Genomic DNA, 16,192 nt, shown 5'->3' on the forward strand with positions numbered 1-16,192 from the left:
TACTGAAGAATATAATACTAAGCAAATCCACAGAACAAGTGTAATACGTTGGCCAAGATGCTCTGAAAAAATCAAGTAGCCTAAAAATTGGCTTCTATTATAGATGTAGTGTTGTCAGGTATTCGTGTAGTTAATTGATAAATATTAAACGTCTTATTTTAAAAGCTCTCGTACAATGTGTTACCATAAATATATAATCTTTATGACTTTTTGCAAATGTTTATTTTAATCTTTTAAAATAGTTAACCATATAAGTGACACGGTGTTTGTAATTAACATCGTTAACGATCTTAAAGTGGGTATTGGTTTGTACTGATTTGGAAAGTGTTGTTTGATTACAAACTTATCAATTTCATTACGTTTTATTGCTAATTACGCCAATTTTAAAATAATGGACTTACATTGTTACGTTTGATATGAAAGGTGTTTTAACGCAACTCCAAATGTAGTAGGAGAAAGTACCCTGCTATGCCATACCTTAACAAATACTCATGGTGTCAGTGTGTACCAATAAACGAGAAGGCACGATAGTTCCCCACCCTTCTGTGTCCATACATTCAAAGCATGTTTTTGCTGCTGTAACACCGAAGAAAACCCCCGCTTTGTATATGAGTGGACTGTGACTTGTGGCTTATTGGACTGTAACACGTATTTATCGTTTACATACCGGGCTTACTCGTAATTTTCTTTTGTGTTCTCATTCTTGCAGTAGCAATGGGATACAGCACGTTTACGCTTCATTGCGGCCTTGCTTTTGTTTTTCTAACCATCTGCCCCGCTAATGGAGATGTAAGCTATTCTGTCCCAGAGGAGATGAAACGTGGAACTGTAATCGGAAATATCGTTAAGGATCTGGGACTTGATTTAGGAAGGCTGTCAGCTCGTAAAGCCCGCATCGACACAGAGGACAACGGCGTAAAATACTGCGGCTTAAATTTCAATACTGGTGATTTGATTGTGCAGGAAAGGATTGACAGAGAAGGCCTTTGTGGGAAGAGGGTAACATGTGTTGTAAAACAAGAACTAGTCCTTGAAAATCCTTTGGAACTACATCGTATTAGTATCCACGTTCAAGATATTAATGACAATTCGCCACAATTTAAGGAGGAGTCATTGAAATTTGAAATTCAGGAATCGGCTGACAAAGGTGCCAGTTTTTTGTTAGATGAGGCGCATGATGGAGATATCGCACAAAATGCAGTCCAGCGTTATGCACTTCAACAGAATGAACATTTCAAATTAAATGTCAACACCAATGCAGGTGGACGGAAATATGGCAAATTAGTGTTGGAGAAAGAATTGGACAGAGAAGATAAAAAAGAGATTGTGTTGTTGCTTACTGCATTTGATGGTGGTTCTCCTCAGAGATCAGGCACTGTAGTGATACACGTCACCGTTTTGGATGCTAACGATAATGCACCACTGTTCAGTCAAGCTGTCTATAAAGCAACTCTACCTGAAAACTCTCCCGTAGAAACTGTTGTTCTTATTGTTAGTGCGAGTGATGCCGACGAAGGAGTAAATGGGGAAGTTTTGTATGGATTTGACCATGTGTCAGATGAAAAACAAGTTTTCTCCCTAAACCCTAAAACAGGAGAAATTAAAGTTGCTGCAGCTGTTGATTATGAAAAGGAATCATCATATGAAATGCAGATCAGTGCTAAAGATGGTTTGGGGCTGGCATCATATGCAACTCTGACAATTGAAATTACTGATGTGAATGATAATGCTCCGGTTATACACCTGAAATCCCTGTCAAACCCCATAAATGAGAACGTGTCGCCTGGTACAGAGGTGGGCATCATTAACGTGCAGGACAGAGATTCTGAGAAAAACAGACAGGTCCGCTGCTCCATACAGCAAAACGTCCCTTTTAAATTGGTTCCGTCTATTAAAAACTATTATTCTCTAGTGACCACAGGACAACTGGACCGTGAACTAGTGTCTGATTACAACATTACGATCACTGCCACCGACGAGGGCTCTCCACCTCTGTCCTCCTCTAAAACTGTTCAGTTATCTGTAGCTGACATCAACGACAACCCACCTGTGTTTGAGGAACAGTCCTACAGCGCATATGTGACTGAAAATAACAAACCTGGCTCCACTTTATGTTCCGTTAGTGCTCGAGACCCCGACTGGAGACAAAACGGTACAGTGATTTATTCTCTGTTATCTGGTGAGGTGAATGGTGCCCCGGTGTCGTCCTATCTGTCTGTTAACGGAGACACGGGTGTGGTTCACGGTGTGAGGTCGTTTGATTATGAACAGTTCAGGAGTTTCAAGGTCCAGGTGATGGCCAGAGACAACGGTTCTCCTCCGCTGAGCAGCAACGTGACCGTCAGTGTGTTCATATCTGATGTGAACGACAACTCTCCTCAGATACTGTACCCCGCCCCGGAGGGAAACTCTTTCATGACCGAGCTGGTCCCCAAAGCTGCACACGGAGGCTCTCTGGTGTCCAAAGTGATAGCTGTGGACGCAGACTCCGGACAGAACGCCTGGTTGTCCTATCATATAGTCAAATCTACTGATCCAGGACTTTTCAATATTGGTGTCCACAGTGGAGAGATCAGAACACAGCGGGACATTTCTGAGTCTGACGGCATGAAACAGAACCTCATTGTGGCAGTGAAAGATAACGGACAGCCCTCTCTGTCTGCCACCTGTGCCATGTATTTACTTATTTCTGATAACTTAGCTGAAGTGCCAGAGCTGAAAGATATTTCTTACGATGAGAAGAACTCAATACTAACTTCATACCTGATCATCGCGCTGGTGTCTGTGTCCACCTTTTTCCTGACCTTCATTATCATCATCTTGGGTGTGAGGTTTTGTCGCAGGCGGAAGCCCAGACTGTTGTTTGATGGAGCAGTTGCCATCCCCAGCACTTATCTCCCTCCTAATTATGCAGACGTTGACGGCACAGGAACTTTACGCAGCACTTACAATTATGACGCCTACCTGACAACAGGATCTAGAACCAGTGACTTTAAGTTTGTGACATCTTACAATGACAGCACGCTGCCTGCTGATCAGACTCTGAGTCCTTCCGATTTTATTGATGCTTTCGGAGATCGTGATGCTTCTTGTAAGGTATGAACCCAGATCGTTTTTAACACACTTAATCAGCCGATAATTCAACATGTTTTCATTGCAGGGTTACCTTGTAATTTTACATGCTAACAGAAGAAGCGGTTAATCCCCCCTTAAACAAACAAACAAACAATGACAACCACTTTTTCCCTGTGCCTTTCAATGTGCCAACAAGTTTAGAGTACATTTTAAGTTCTTGATTGTGATCCCTGAGATGTGTGTCCGGATTGATGATTTATTCTACCCTTGCGTTAAATTTACTCTTTTTAGTACAATTGAGTGGAAAATCAGGTGTCACATCTCTTATCTCTTCTAATGTGATTTTTGTGTAGGATGCGCTGTGCTGAGCCACTTTTGTCTTGTTGTCTATTCATTAAAAAAAATAGTGATATATAGCTATTATATATAAAGGTGCTTCTTTGTATAAGTTGCCATTTAATGCATTCCTATCCATTGTAAGTGTATTTGTTTATATATTATAAGTTACCACGGTTTCCTCGTCCTAATATGTGTCATTTTAGCAGAGCCTCTGCTTTTGATTTGTACCGCTATCCTTGGTGCTGAAGCTTCCTGGTCGTTGATGAATTGTCAGTAGTTAATTGTACGTCGTCCTTTTATTTAACGTTGTTTTTTAGATTTTAATATTAGATGAAGTTTGATCTTTTTCCTATTGAATCTCGTGTAAAATATCACGAGGTTATGAATGATTTGAGTTTGCCTCCAAGATAAGACTAAAACAAAATGTTAGGCATTCACGTAATTGAAGAAATAAAGGGTTATCATTGCATTTTGTTAAGGAAGAAAGAGTAATGCGTTGTAAAGAGGTTTAATATACCTAGCTTCCTGAAAATACTGTAAATGTAACACTAAATCAAGTGACCCTTGCCCAAATGTTCCTAACAAGTCAGAAATATCTTTACTGTCACTATTGTGAAAAGCTTTAGATTGATTGGTTCAGGTAGAGAAACTGTCTTTATACATTTCCAAGAGTTTCAATCGAGGCAACTGGACTTAATGATTGTTTTTTGAAGACGTTTCGCCACTCCCCCAATAGCTTCTTCACTTCTGTTGAAGAACCCATCTTTATAAATGTTTATACTACTTAAACTTCACTAGTACCTCAAAACATTGTGTTTAAAACAAAAGAAAAACGAATTACTGTAGTCACAATTCCATCAGCTGTTATCTATCAATTATACTCACGGTGTCACTGTAGACCAGCTTTGGAGTTGAATATCTTGCAGTATTTGCACACCACCCATATTAGGTTTAGTCGATCTGTGTTTTCGCGTTTTCACGATCCACGACAAATGACTAGACGGCAGATATTCATAAAAAGCGTAATTTTATTGCTTGAAATTAGTGCAGTGGGGTTGCTGTCTGAGGATGATGTTTATAGGACCCGCTCATCAAAGCTGTGGCTTTGTCTTCTTTGTTCTGTTGCATTGCGCACAGGGAGACCTGAGCTATTCTGTACAGGAGGAACTGAAGCCCGGATCTGTTATTGGAAACATCGCCAAGGATGTCGGATTGGAGCTGGGCAGACTGTCTGCTCGGAAAGCTCGTGTTGAGATGGAAAGAAGTGAGAGACAGTATTGCGGAATTAACCTTCAAAGTGGAGATTTATTCGTTGCGGAAATAATCGACAGGGAGGAGCATTGTGGACATAAGCCTTCGTGTGTGCTGAAATTCGACTTGTTATTAGAGAATCCTCTGGAGCTACATCGGCTGTCCCTGCAAGTGCAAGACATAAACGACAATCCACCTATTTTCCTGAAGGATGTCATAAAGCTTGAAATTGGAGAGTCAGCTGCTAATGGAGCTAGGTTTCGTATTAATGCAGCACGTGATGCAGACATAGGCCAGAATTCCATTCAAAACTACATTTTACAACAAAACGCTCACTTTGTATTCAGTATTCAGACAAGTGCTGGCGGTAAATATGGTGAGCTGGTTTTAGATAAGGAGTTAGACAGAGAGGAACAGCAGGAAATGAAATTGTTGCTAACAGCTGTGGATGGTGGATCTCCTCAGAGATCCGGGACTGTAGTCATACATGTCATTGTACTTGATGCTAATGATAACGCTCCTGTATTCACTGAGGGTGTATATACAGCCAGTTTAGCGGAAAACTCACCTCTGAAAACTCCAGTTATTAAAGTAAGTGCATCAGATGCAGACGAAGGTGTTAATGGAGAGGTTACTTATGAATTTACTCAACTCTCTGACAAATCTGGAAAACTTTTTACACTAGATCATAAAACTGGAGAGATTTTTGTATCAGATGACATAGATTATGAAGACGGATCTAAATATGAAGTGATGGTTGAGGCCAAAGATGGTTGTGGTCTCTCTTCAGAAGCAAAAGTGGTTATTGATATTACCGATGTGAATGATAATGCTCCAGTTATACACCTGAAATCCTTGTCAAACCCCATACCTGAGAACGTGTCACATGGTAGAGAGGTGGGAATAATTAACGTGCAGGACAGAGACTCAGAGAATAACGGACAGGTCCGCTGCTCTATTCAGCAAAACGTCCCTTTTAAATTGGTTCCGTCTATTAAAAACTATTATTCTTTGGTGACCACAGGACAACTGGACCGTGAACTAGTGTCTGATTACAACATTACAATCACTGCCACTGACGAGGGCTCTCCACCTCTGTCCTCCTCTAAAACTGTTCAGTTATCTGTAGCCGACATCAACGACAACCCACCTGTGTTTGAGGGGCAGTCCTACAGCGCATATGTTACTGAAAATAACAAACCTGGCTCCACTTTGTGTTCCGTTAGTGCTCGAGACCCCGACTGGAGACAAAACGGTACAGTGATCTATTCTCTGTTAGGTGGTGAGGTGAACGGTGCCCCGGTGTCCTCCTATCTGTCTGTTAACGGAGACACGGGAGTGATCCACGCTGTGAGGTCGTTTGATTATGAACAGTTCAGGAGTTTTAAAGTCCAGGTGGTGGCCAGAGACAACGGTTCTCCTCCACTGAGCAGCAACGTGACCGTCAGTGTGTTCATATCTGATGTGAATGACAACTCTCCTCAGATACTGTACCCCGCCCCGGAGGGCAACTCCTTCATGACCGAGCTGGTCCCCAAAGCTGCACACGGAGGTTCTCTGGTGTCCAAAGTGATAGCTGTGGACGCAGACTCCGGACAGAACGCCTGGCTGTCCTATCAAATAGTCAAATCCACTGATCCGGGACTTTTCTCTATTGGTGTCCACAGTGGAGAGATCAGGACACAGCGGGACATTTCTGAGTCTGACAGCATGAAACAGAACCTTATTGTGGCAGTGAAAGATAACGGACAGCCCTCTCTGTCTGCCACCTGTGCCATTTATTTACTTATTTCTGATAACTTGGCTGAAGTGCCAGAACTGAAGGACATTTCTTTAGATGAGAAGAATTCCAAACTAACCTCATACCTGATCATCGCGCTGGTGTCTGTGTCCACCTTTTTTCTGACCTTCGTCATCATCATCTTGGGTGTGAGGTTTTGTCGCAGGAGAAAGCCCAGACTGTTGTTTGATGGAGCAGTTGCCATCCCCAGCGCTTATCTCCCTCCTAATTATGCAGATGTTGACGGCACAGGAACTTTACGCAGCACTTACAATTATGACGCCTACCTGACAACAGGATCTAGAACCAGTGACTTTAAGTTTGTGACATCTTACAATGACAACACACTGCCTGCTGACCAGACCTTGAGGAAAAGTCCATCTGATTTTGCTGATGCATTTGGTGGTTGTGATGGTTCTCCTGAGGTAGGGGCACATTTCATATTATTAGCCCAGATTAACATCCTGATTCTCAAGACCGTGCTTGAGAAATTGTTCCTGTCTGTTAGTTATAGAAATCCTTTTCATTGCATTTTATTTTTAAATTCACAACATTGAGTTATTTAAGATATCCAGTAACACGTTGACATTTATATTGTTTCCCATACTTTTGTCTCTTATGACTGAAGTGCGTCTTCTGATTACGCACAATTTAGTTTTTTCTGTGCAGGTGTGTAATTCCTGAGTAACATCTCCCCATGTTTTAATGATGATTTAATATACTTAAGTGGCATTCTGTCTCCTTTTTTTCCTTCTTACATCATCTGTCTCGCACCTTTTGAGTACCCCTCCTCTGAGTAGTTCAAATTGACCTGAGCGTTGGCTAAATGCTGCTTCACTGGAAGGAATATGGATATTCAACTTGAATAGAACTAAATATTTTCTTCAGTATGATTACTGACCTTGAACTAATACAGATTCATAAATATTACTTTTCTATTTTATGTGTATCAACATCTTTGTGTGTGAGAGTGTGTAGAGTTTGTGATTTCTTGTGGATTTCGCTATAAAGCTGTGATAATCCGTTAGCTGTATCTTTGAAATGATATTCATTGCAATACTGCCATCCCGCTTCTGTGTTCAGTTATCCAATTAGTATTTGTTCTTCTTAGAATTAGTAATATATAGGCCAGGATCATTTTATTGTTAGTACATCCAGTCTACTAAGATAAACCAGCTACAGTCATTATGTGATTATATTGGTTGTAGTATGGGCTGTGGTTTTTTTACTTGATTTTGAAAATGTCATCTATATCTTCACTGAGTTTGTATCTCTTATTCTTGACTGTTAAAGAGTCAGTGGTAAAATAATTTCCTAGCAAGCATTGCATGTAAACATTTATGCCACACCTCCCTCGCTGAAATTTGGAAAATTACATAATCTTCAATGCACTTAAAGCTATGTATTAAAGGTATTGCCAAGTGAGGACAGAGACAGCCTTGCTTAAGATTAAGAAGATTAAGAAACCTTTATTAGTCCCACAATGGGGAAATTGCATATGTCTGCATCTGCTAATGTCGATGACAGTGTTTGGAGCTCTCAATAATAACAATCAAAACAAAAAAAAAAATAGTGCTCCCAATACTATGTGATACATACTATGTGCTGTGACTTCTTGATCCCATTGGAGAAACGTTTTTAGTGTACATCACTATTCTGAGCAGAAACAGTTGTAGGAGATAGAAACAATAGGCCTCTCAAGGCGAATGCATTTTTGCAGGATTCAGATAGCCTACATAAAACAAATGCATTTATATCACGGTGATTTCACAATGTGTGTATATTTTTCAACATCTCGTTCTTCTTTATAATTCTATAAAATGCTTGAAAGACCTGCTGTGGATGTATGTTTTGTTTGATACACAAAAGTGGTCAATTTTGAAAACGTGGTCTTAAGAATTGATCTGTGTGACGGAAGGTACAAGTGTTGTTAACTGTAACATAAATGCATTTTGTGTTTTAATTAGTGGAACTTCAAAGTTTATAGGCCAATTTGAGACTGCGGAGTCGGCTGTTGTGTGTTGGTGTGTTTGCTCATCTGAACTCACGGTGTCGCTGTACACCAGTCTTAAATAACACAATTCTCCTCTCCTTTGTGGTCGGAGGTGCTTGTACGCCCATTGACCAATCTTCATACGCCGTAGGCATATATGTTCTGGTAGCATTTGTCTTATAGGCTACATTTGAAGTACATTTGTTTATGCGTATTCATTAAAATATTAGGGCGTTGTGATGATAGATATAAAAAGCATGGCGTTTTGGCCGTGCATTTTCTATTTCTTCGTTTTACTGCATATCGCGTATGGAGACCTGAGCTATTCTTTCCCAGAGGAGATGAAACGAGGAGCAGTTATTGGAAATATAGCCAAGGACCTCGGGCTGCAGACGGGCGCGCTGTCCAACAGAAGAGCCCGAATCGACACTGATCGGACTGATAAACGTTACTGTGATATAAACCTGAACAACGGAGAGCTGATTGTTGCTGACAGGATTGACCGAGAGGGGCTTTGTGGCGAAAAGGCTTCGTGCATCCTCAAACAGGAGCTCGTGATGGAGAACCCCCTCGAGCTCCATCGCATTAGCCTTCACATTCAAGATATTAATGACAACTCGCCACAATTCAACAAAGCAGTGATCGATAAAAAAGTTTCGGAGTCGGCAGTAAGGGGAGCTCGTTTTGTGATCGAGGAGGCGCATGATGCGGATGTAGGACAGAATTCAATTCAGCAGTACAGTCTTAAAAAGAATGATAATTTTATTTTGGCTGTAACTGGAAACACACTAGAGCTCGTTCTAGATAAAGAGCTGGATCGTGAAAATCAGAAGGACATTAATTTGATCCTCACAGCTCTAGATGGGGGCTCCCCTCAGAGATCAGGCACTGTAGTCATTCACGTCACCGTACTGGATGCTAATGATAACGCCCCAGTGTTTAGCCAGGCCGTTTATAAAGCCAGTCTGCCTGAAAACTCTCCTTTAAATACTGTAGTGGTTACAGTGAGCGCTACTGATGCAGACGAGGGAGTAAATGGAGAGGTGACTTATGACTTTGGACATGTCACTGAGGATGTGAAGAAAGTTTTTAATATTGACCGCAAATCAGGAGACATAAAAGTAGTTGGTGCTGTTGACTTTGAAACCACAACATCATATGAAATACGAATTAAAGCAGAGGACGGGTCTGGACTGTCATCTTATGCCAAGGCAATGATTTCTGTCACTGACGTGAATGACAACGCCCCTGTGGTTAATCTTAAATCCCTGTCTAACCCCATACCAGAAGACACTCCACTTGGTACAGAGGTGGGCATCATTAACGTGCAGGACAGAGACTCGGAGAAGAACAGACAGGTCCGCTGCTCCATTCAGCAAAACGTCCCTTTTAAGTTGGTTCCTTCTATTGAAAATTATTATTCTCTGGTGACCACAGGACAACTGGACCGTGAACTAAAGTCTGATTACAACATTACAGTCACTGCCACTGACGAGGGCTCTCCACCTCTGTCCTCCTCTAAAACTGTTCAGTTATCTGTAGCTGACGTCAACGACAACCCACCTGTGTTTGAGGAGCAGTCCTACAGCGCATATTTGACTGAAAACAACAAACCTGGCGCCACTTTGTGTTCCGTTAGTGCTCGAGACCCCGACTGGAGACAAAACGGTACAGTGATTTATTCTCTGTTAGCTGGTGAATTGAACGGTGCCCCGCTGTCCTCCTTTCTGTCTGTTAACGGAGACAGTGGGGTGATCCACGCTGTGAGGTCGTTTGATTATGAACAGTTCAGGAGTTTTAAAGTCCAGGTGATGGCCCGAGACAACGGTTCTCCTCCACTGAGCAGCAACGTGACCGTCAGTGTGTTCATATCTGATGTGAACGACAACTCTCCTCAGATACTGTACCCTGCACCGGAGCGCAACTCCTTCATGACCGAGCTGGTCCCCAAAGCTGCACACGGAGGCTCTCTGGTGTCCAAAGTGATAGCGGTGGACGCAGACTCCGGACAGAACGCTTGGCTGTCCTATCATATAGTCAAGTCCACTGATCCGGGACTTTTCAGTGTTGGTGTCCACAGTGGAGAGATCAGGACACGGCGGGACATTTCTGAATCTGACAGCATGAAACAGAACCTCATTGTGGCAGTGAAAGATAACGGACAGCCCTCTCTGTCTGCCACCTGTGCCATGTATTTACTTATTTCTGATAACTTGGCTGAAGTGCCAGAGCTGAAAGATATTTCTTATGACGAGAAGAACTCCAAACTAACTTCATACCTGATCATCGCGCTGGTGTCTGTGTCCACCTTTTTTCTGACCTTCATCATCATCATTTTGGGTGTGAGGTTTTGTCACAGGCGAAAGCCCAGACTGTTGTTTGATGGAGCAGTTGCCATCCCCAGCGCTTATCTCCCTCCTAATTATGCAGATGTTGACGGCATTGGAACTTTACGCAGCACTTACAATTATGACGCCTACCTGACAACAGGATCTAGAACCAGTGACTTTAAGTTTGTGACATCTTACAATGACAACACTCTGCCTGCTGACCAGACCTTGATGAAGAGTTCCTCTGATTTTGCAGACGTATTTGGTGGTTGTGATGGTTCTTCTGAGGTATGGACACATTTTATTTCATTAACCACATATCCAGTGTCCTAAAAAAGGCAATACCTCGTTTTTGCAAGACCTCCTATATTATCATCCCTTGCCTTTCATTACTGAAGACCCTTTCGTTTCAGTTCGTTAACATTCATAGCATTTAGGTTATTAAGTTAACCAGGGAGCTGTTATTGTTTTTCTTGTTTTTCCTGCTTGAGTCTTGATTTATGAACCAAATAAATAGTGTATTCTACTTGTATTATACTATAGTATTCGTTTTTTTTATAGGTTTGAGTTGTGTTTGGGCCCATTGTTAAGCTGCAGTCTGAATCCTTCACAAGAATGCAAACCAGAAGCTGTTTTGTTTGACTGGTGTGTTTTGGAAGTAATTTGTGTAGAGATCAAAAATAAATGAGTTGTTTGCATTTCATTAGTAGAAGTAATCCAGACACCTTAAGAGTGTGTGTATACACTTGTGTGTGTATGCCGAGCTTGTGGTTTCTCATGGAAGCTGGTATCAAACTTAAGCAATTAAGCTGTATCTTTCAGATGTTATCTATTGTCAGACTGAATCCTGTTTCTCTTCTGAGTTATCCGAATGTGATTGAATTTGTCTTTAGATTAAGAAGCTGTGTAGGCCAGGCTCAAATCATTGTTATCATGCAATAAACAAGTACAGTCATTATCAGCATCAGTAATGGTGGAGTGTCATTATCAGTATTTTTGTTGGTACACTGGTGGCAGTGTAATATAGGAGCTGAATAGGCTTATTAGACTTGTAATGTTAAAGTGGTCCTTTCTCTCTTAAGTGTTTTCTTCATTCTTGGCAGTGTTTCTGCCACATGTGTCAGTGGAAAATAAGGCATTTTCAGCAAGAATTGCACCTATAAACGTTTCTCTTTGTAACTTGAAAAATGACATTTTTATCTTTATCAATGAAGCTGGTTATTAAAAGTCAGGGCAAGTGGTGACAGAGACAGCCATGTCTAGTAACAAGCATGATGTCAGTATTTGGAGTTTTCAGCCAAAGCAAAATTTAAGTGCTTTCTATGATATGCAGTAAAGATTAAGATTAAGAAACCTTTATCAGTCCCACAATGGGGAAATTGCATTTTTGCAACGGCATACAGACAGCAAGGGATAAGTTAAGAAAAAGATATATACATTATAAAATAGACTACTAATAAAAATATATATACATTATAAAATAGACTCAATCAAAAAAACAGTTTACATATTAACAGTTGCACAGGTGAGTGGAGGTAGAAGTGTTTTATAAACTGTACATAGTGCAACTAATAAATAACAGTAAATAAAAGCACACTGTGGTGTATGAGTATTGCACCTATCAGAAGTGTTTATTATAGAGTCTGACAGCAGCAGGAAGGAAAGACCTTCTGTATCTCTCCTTCACACACCGAGGGTGTAGCAGTCTGCCACTGAAGCTGCTCTGCAGGGCTGACAGGGTGTCCTGCAGGGGGTGGGACTCATTGTCCAGCATGGAGGTCAGTTTTGCCAGGACCCTCCTGTCACCCACCCACCAGGACCCACCCACCAGGACCCTCCTGTCACCCAAAAAGCGTTTGTGTGGTGTGTTGTCTTAATCTCCTTGACCAGAAGTGTTTGGTGTACACCACCTTCTCTGTAGTCATTGTTTTGTGACAGTGCAATTAATTTTTATTTCAAAGCACAATATACTGATACCGCTCTTTCTGTGCCAAAATATCAGCTCGGGTTTAAAAATTCTCTTCCTTGTGACTGAAGCCTTTTTCTTGGCATGTTGTAACATACTGCATGCGGTGGAGATAGAAACTGAAACTTTGTCTGAGAAACTGGATATCTCTTTGCGGAATGCAGATATACTTGAAGGATTGTAAGTTCACAATATTATTATTGTGTATATACTTATATTACTCAGAGCTCATTTAATCTGAATTGTAAAGAAAAAATGCCAATGTCTCTGATACAACTGACTTGGATGTCATTTTCAAGACTTTTTTCAAGGCTTTTGCTGTAGATATTACGTTGTGTCATATGATACACAGAAGAAGGCTACTTTTGCGCATTTCTTGAATTAATCTCAATGTATGTGACTGGGGATACAAATATTGTGAACTCCGAAGTGAATATAACGTGATTGAATGTGTGGAGTAATGCAACGATATTTTATAGTCTTTGAAGGTAGCAATGTCGACTTGTTTTTTTGTTTTTTTTGTTTTCCTGAACTAAACTCACGGTGTCGCTGTCCTCCAGCCTAAAATGATTTTATTCCTCTTCTTTGTGGACTGATGTTCTTCTACGCCCATTCTGGATATTGTAGGCACAGTCACGCCGATTTTATGTTACTGTTTGTTTTGTGCGTTTAAAGTATATTTCGTAGGTTAATTCATTAAGGTATTGGGAAGTCATGACGGAAGATTTAAAAGGGATGGCGTTTCGGCCGTGCATTTTCTATTTCCTTGTTTTACTGCATGTCGCATATGGAGACCTGAGCTATTCTTTCCCAGAGGAGATGCAACGCGGAGCAGTTATTGGAAATATAGCGAAGGACCTCGGTCTGCAGACGGGCGCGCTGTCCAACAGAAGAGCCCGAATCGACATCGACGGAACTGATAGAGGTTACTGTGATATAAACCTGAACAACGGAGAGCTGATTGTTGCTGACAGGATTGACCGAGAGGGGCTTTGTGACGAAAAGGCTTCTTGTATACTCAAACAGGAGCTCGTGCTAGAAAACCCTCTCGAGCTTCATCGCATTAGCCTTCACATTCAAGATATTAATGATAACTCGCCGAGATTTAACAACGAATTAGTCAATAAAAAGATTAGAGAATCAGCAGACAGGGGAGCTCGTTTTGTGATCGAGGAGGCGCACGATGCGGATGTAGGACAAAATTCAATTCAGCAGTACAGCCTTAAAAAGAACGATCATTTTATCTTGGCTGTAACTGGAAACACACTAGAGCTCGTTCTGGATAAAGAGCTGGATCGTGAAAAACAGAAGGACATTAATTTGATCCTCACAGCTCTAGATGGGGGCTCCCCTCAGAGATCAGGCACTGTAGTCATTCACGTCACCGTACTGGATGCTAATGATAACGCCCCCGTGTTTAGCCAGGCCGTTTATAAAGCCAGTCTGCCTGAAAACTCTCCTTTAAATACTGTAGTGGTTACAGTGAGCGCTACTGATGCAGACGAGGGAGTAAATGGAGAGGTGACTTATGACTTTGGACATGTCACTGAGGATGTGAAGAAAGTTTTTAATATTGACCGCAAATCAGGTGACATAACAGTAATTGGCGCTGTTGACTTTGAAACCACAACATCATATGAAATACGACTTAAAGCAGAGGACGGGTTGGGACTGTCATCTTATGCTAAGGCAGTGATTTCTATAAATGACGTGAATGACAACGCCCCTGTGGTTAATCTTAAATCCCTGTCTAACCCAATACCAGAAGATACTCCACCTGGTACAGAGGTGGGCATCATCAACGTGCATGACAGAGACTTTGAGAAGAACAGACAGGTCCGCTGCTCCATTCAGCAACACGTCCCTTTTAAGTTGGTTCCATCTATTAAAAACTATTATTCTCTTGTGACCACAGGACAATTGGACCGTGAACTAATATCTGATTACAACATTACAATCACTGCCACTGACGAGGGTTCTCCACCTCTGTCCTCCTCTAAAACTGTTCAGTTATCTGTAGCTGACATCAACGACAACCCACCTGTGTTTGAGGAGCAGTCCTACAGCGCATATGTGACTGAAAATAACAAACCTGGCGTCACTTTGTGTTCCGTTAGTGCTCGGGATCCCGACTGGAGACAAAACGGTACAGTGATTTATTCTCTGTTAGCTGGTGAGGTGAACGGTGTCCCGGTGTCCTCCTATCTGTCTGTTAACGGAGACACGGGGGTGCTCCACGCTGTGAGGTCGTTTGATTATGAACAGTTCCGGAGTTTTAAAGTCCAGGTGATGGCCAGAGACAACGGTTCTCCTCCACTGAGCAGCAACGTGACCGTCAGTGTGTTCATATCTGATGTGAACGACAACTCTCCTCAGATACTGTACCCCACCCCGGAGGGAAACTCCTTCATGACCGAGCTTGTCCCCAAAGCTGCACATGGAGGCTCTCTGGTGTCCAAAGTGATAGCAGTGGACGCAGACTCCGGACAGAACGCCTGGCTGTCCTATCATATAGTCAAGTCCACAGATCCGGGACTTTTCAGTATCGGTGTCCACAGTGGAGAGATCAGGACACAGCGGGACATTTTAGACTCTGACAGCATGAAACAGAACCTTATTGTGGCAGTGAAAGATAACGGACAGCCCTCTCAATCTGCCACCTGTGCCATGTATTTACTTATTTCTGATAACTTGGATGAGGTGCCAGAACTGAAAGATATTTCTTATGATGAGAAGAATTCCAAACTAACTTCATACTTGATCATCGCGTTGGTGTCTGTGTCCACCTTTTTTCTGACCTTCATCATCATCATCATCTTGGGTGTGAGGTTTTGTCGCAGGAGAAAACCCAGACTGTTGTTTGATGGAGCAGTTGCCATCCCCAGCGCTTATCTCCCTCCCAATTACGCAGATGTTGACGGCACAGGAACTTTACGCAGCACTTACAATTATGACGCCTACCTGACAACAGGATCTAGAACCAGTGACTTTAAGTTTGTGACATCTTACAATGACAACACACTGCCTGCTGATCAGACTCTGAGAAAAAGTCCATCAGACTTTGCTGATGCGTTTGGAGATTGTGATTCTTCTCTCGAGGTAGGAACAGGATAAAGTCTCATCTACGTTGAGTTCAAGGTGTCTTTTGAATTAATTTCTGCTGCGTCTTAATGATTTTGATGCATCGCGCTGCATTTAATGTTCCACATTGTTTTTATGGATGTTTGATCAGAATAAGGGAGGGCCTTATTTATTACAAGCCGACACCTCACTTGTTGAAGAAGACTTGTTTTGTGCACATTGTCCAAAACAAAATTCAACAATGTTTGTTGATTAAAGTGCTTGGACAACATATGACAGTTGTGCTTAGAAAAATTATAAGTTTCTCCCTTTGTTTGAACAATTTTCTCACTTCTGCCTTTCCACATCTTCAAACTTAGTGTGTTTTTGTTTGATGG

At 41.7% G+C, this 16,192-nt stretch overlaps 3 protein-coding genes across 13 annotated transcripts in view; all 3 read left to right on the plus strand.

Moving 5' to 3' along the window:
- Window positions 1-16,192, plus strand: part of LOC114442521 (protocadherin gamma-C5-like) — a 214,004-nt gene that overhangs the window by 26,929 nt on the left and 170,883 nt on the right. For 2 of the 11 annotated variants that reach the window (XM_028416167.1, XM_028416185.1), the window contains exon 1: window positions 4,463-6,870. The exons of 8 other annotated variants lie outside the window; for them this stretch is intronic. In XM_028416167.1, the coding sequence (XP_028271968.1) occupies window positions 4,483-6,870 (2,388 nt within the window). In that variant the 5' untranslated portion in view covers window positions 4,463-4,482. Of the gene's footprint in view, window positions 1-4,462; window positions 6,871-13,355; window positions 15,834-16,192 lie in introns of those variants that run through there. One more of the 11 variants, XM_028416172.1, reaches the window with a different exon arrangement.
- LOC114442528 (protocadherin beta-16-like) lies at window positions 705-3,102 on the plus strand. The gene has a single exon (XM_028416203.1). It carries the CDS (start codon window positions 715-717, stop codon window positions 3,100-3,102), a length of 2,388 nt encoding a protein of 795 aa, XP_028272004.1. The 5' UTR covers window positions 705-714.
- LOC114442975 (protocadherin gamma-A11-like) lies at window positions 8,696-11,335 on the plus strand. Its single transcript, XM_028416866.1, has 2 exons — window positions 8,696-11,056; window positions 11,330-11,335. The coding sequence occupies exons 1-2, from the start codon at window positions 8,696-8,698 to the stop codon at window positions 11,333-11,335; spliced, it is 2,367 nt and encodes a 788-aa protein (XP_028272667.1).

Source organism: Parambassis ranga, chromosome 10, assembly GCF_900634625.1.
Source record: "Parambassis ranga chromosome 10, fParRan2.1, whole genome shotgun sequence".
NCBI lineage: Eukaryota > Metazoa > Chordata > Actinopteri > Ambassidae > Parambassis > Parambassis ranga.

Bases quoted from the DNA above. Each gene is read 5' to 3' on its own strand.
- LOC114442528 (XM_028416203.1), top strand. From the start codon at position 715: ATGGGATACAGCACGTTTACGCTTCATTGCGGCCTTGCTTTTGTTTTT.
- LOC114442975 (XM_028416866.1), top strand. From the start codon at position 8,696: ATGGCGTTTTGGCCGTGCATTTTCTATTTCTTCGTTTTACTGCATATC.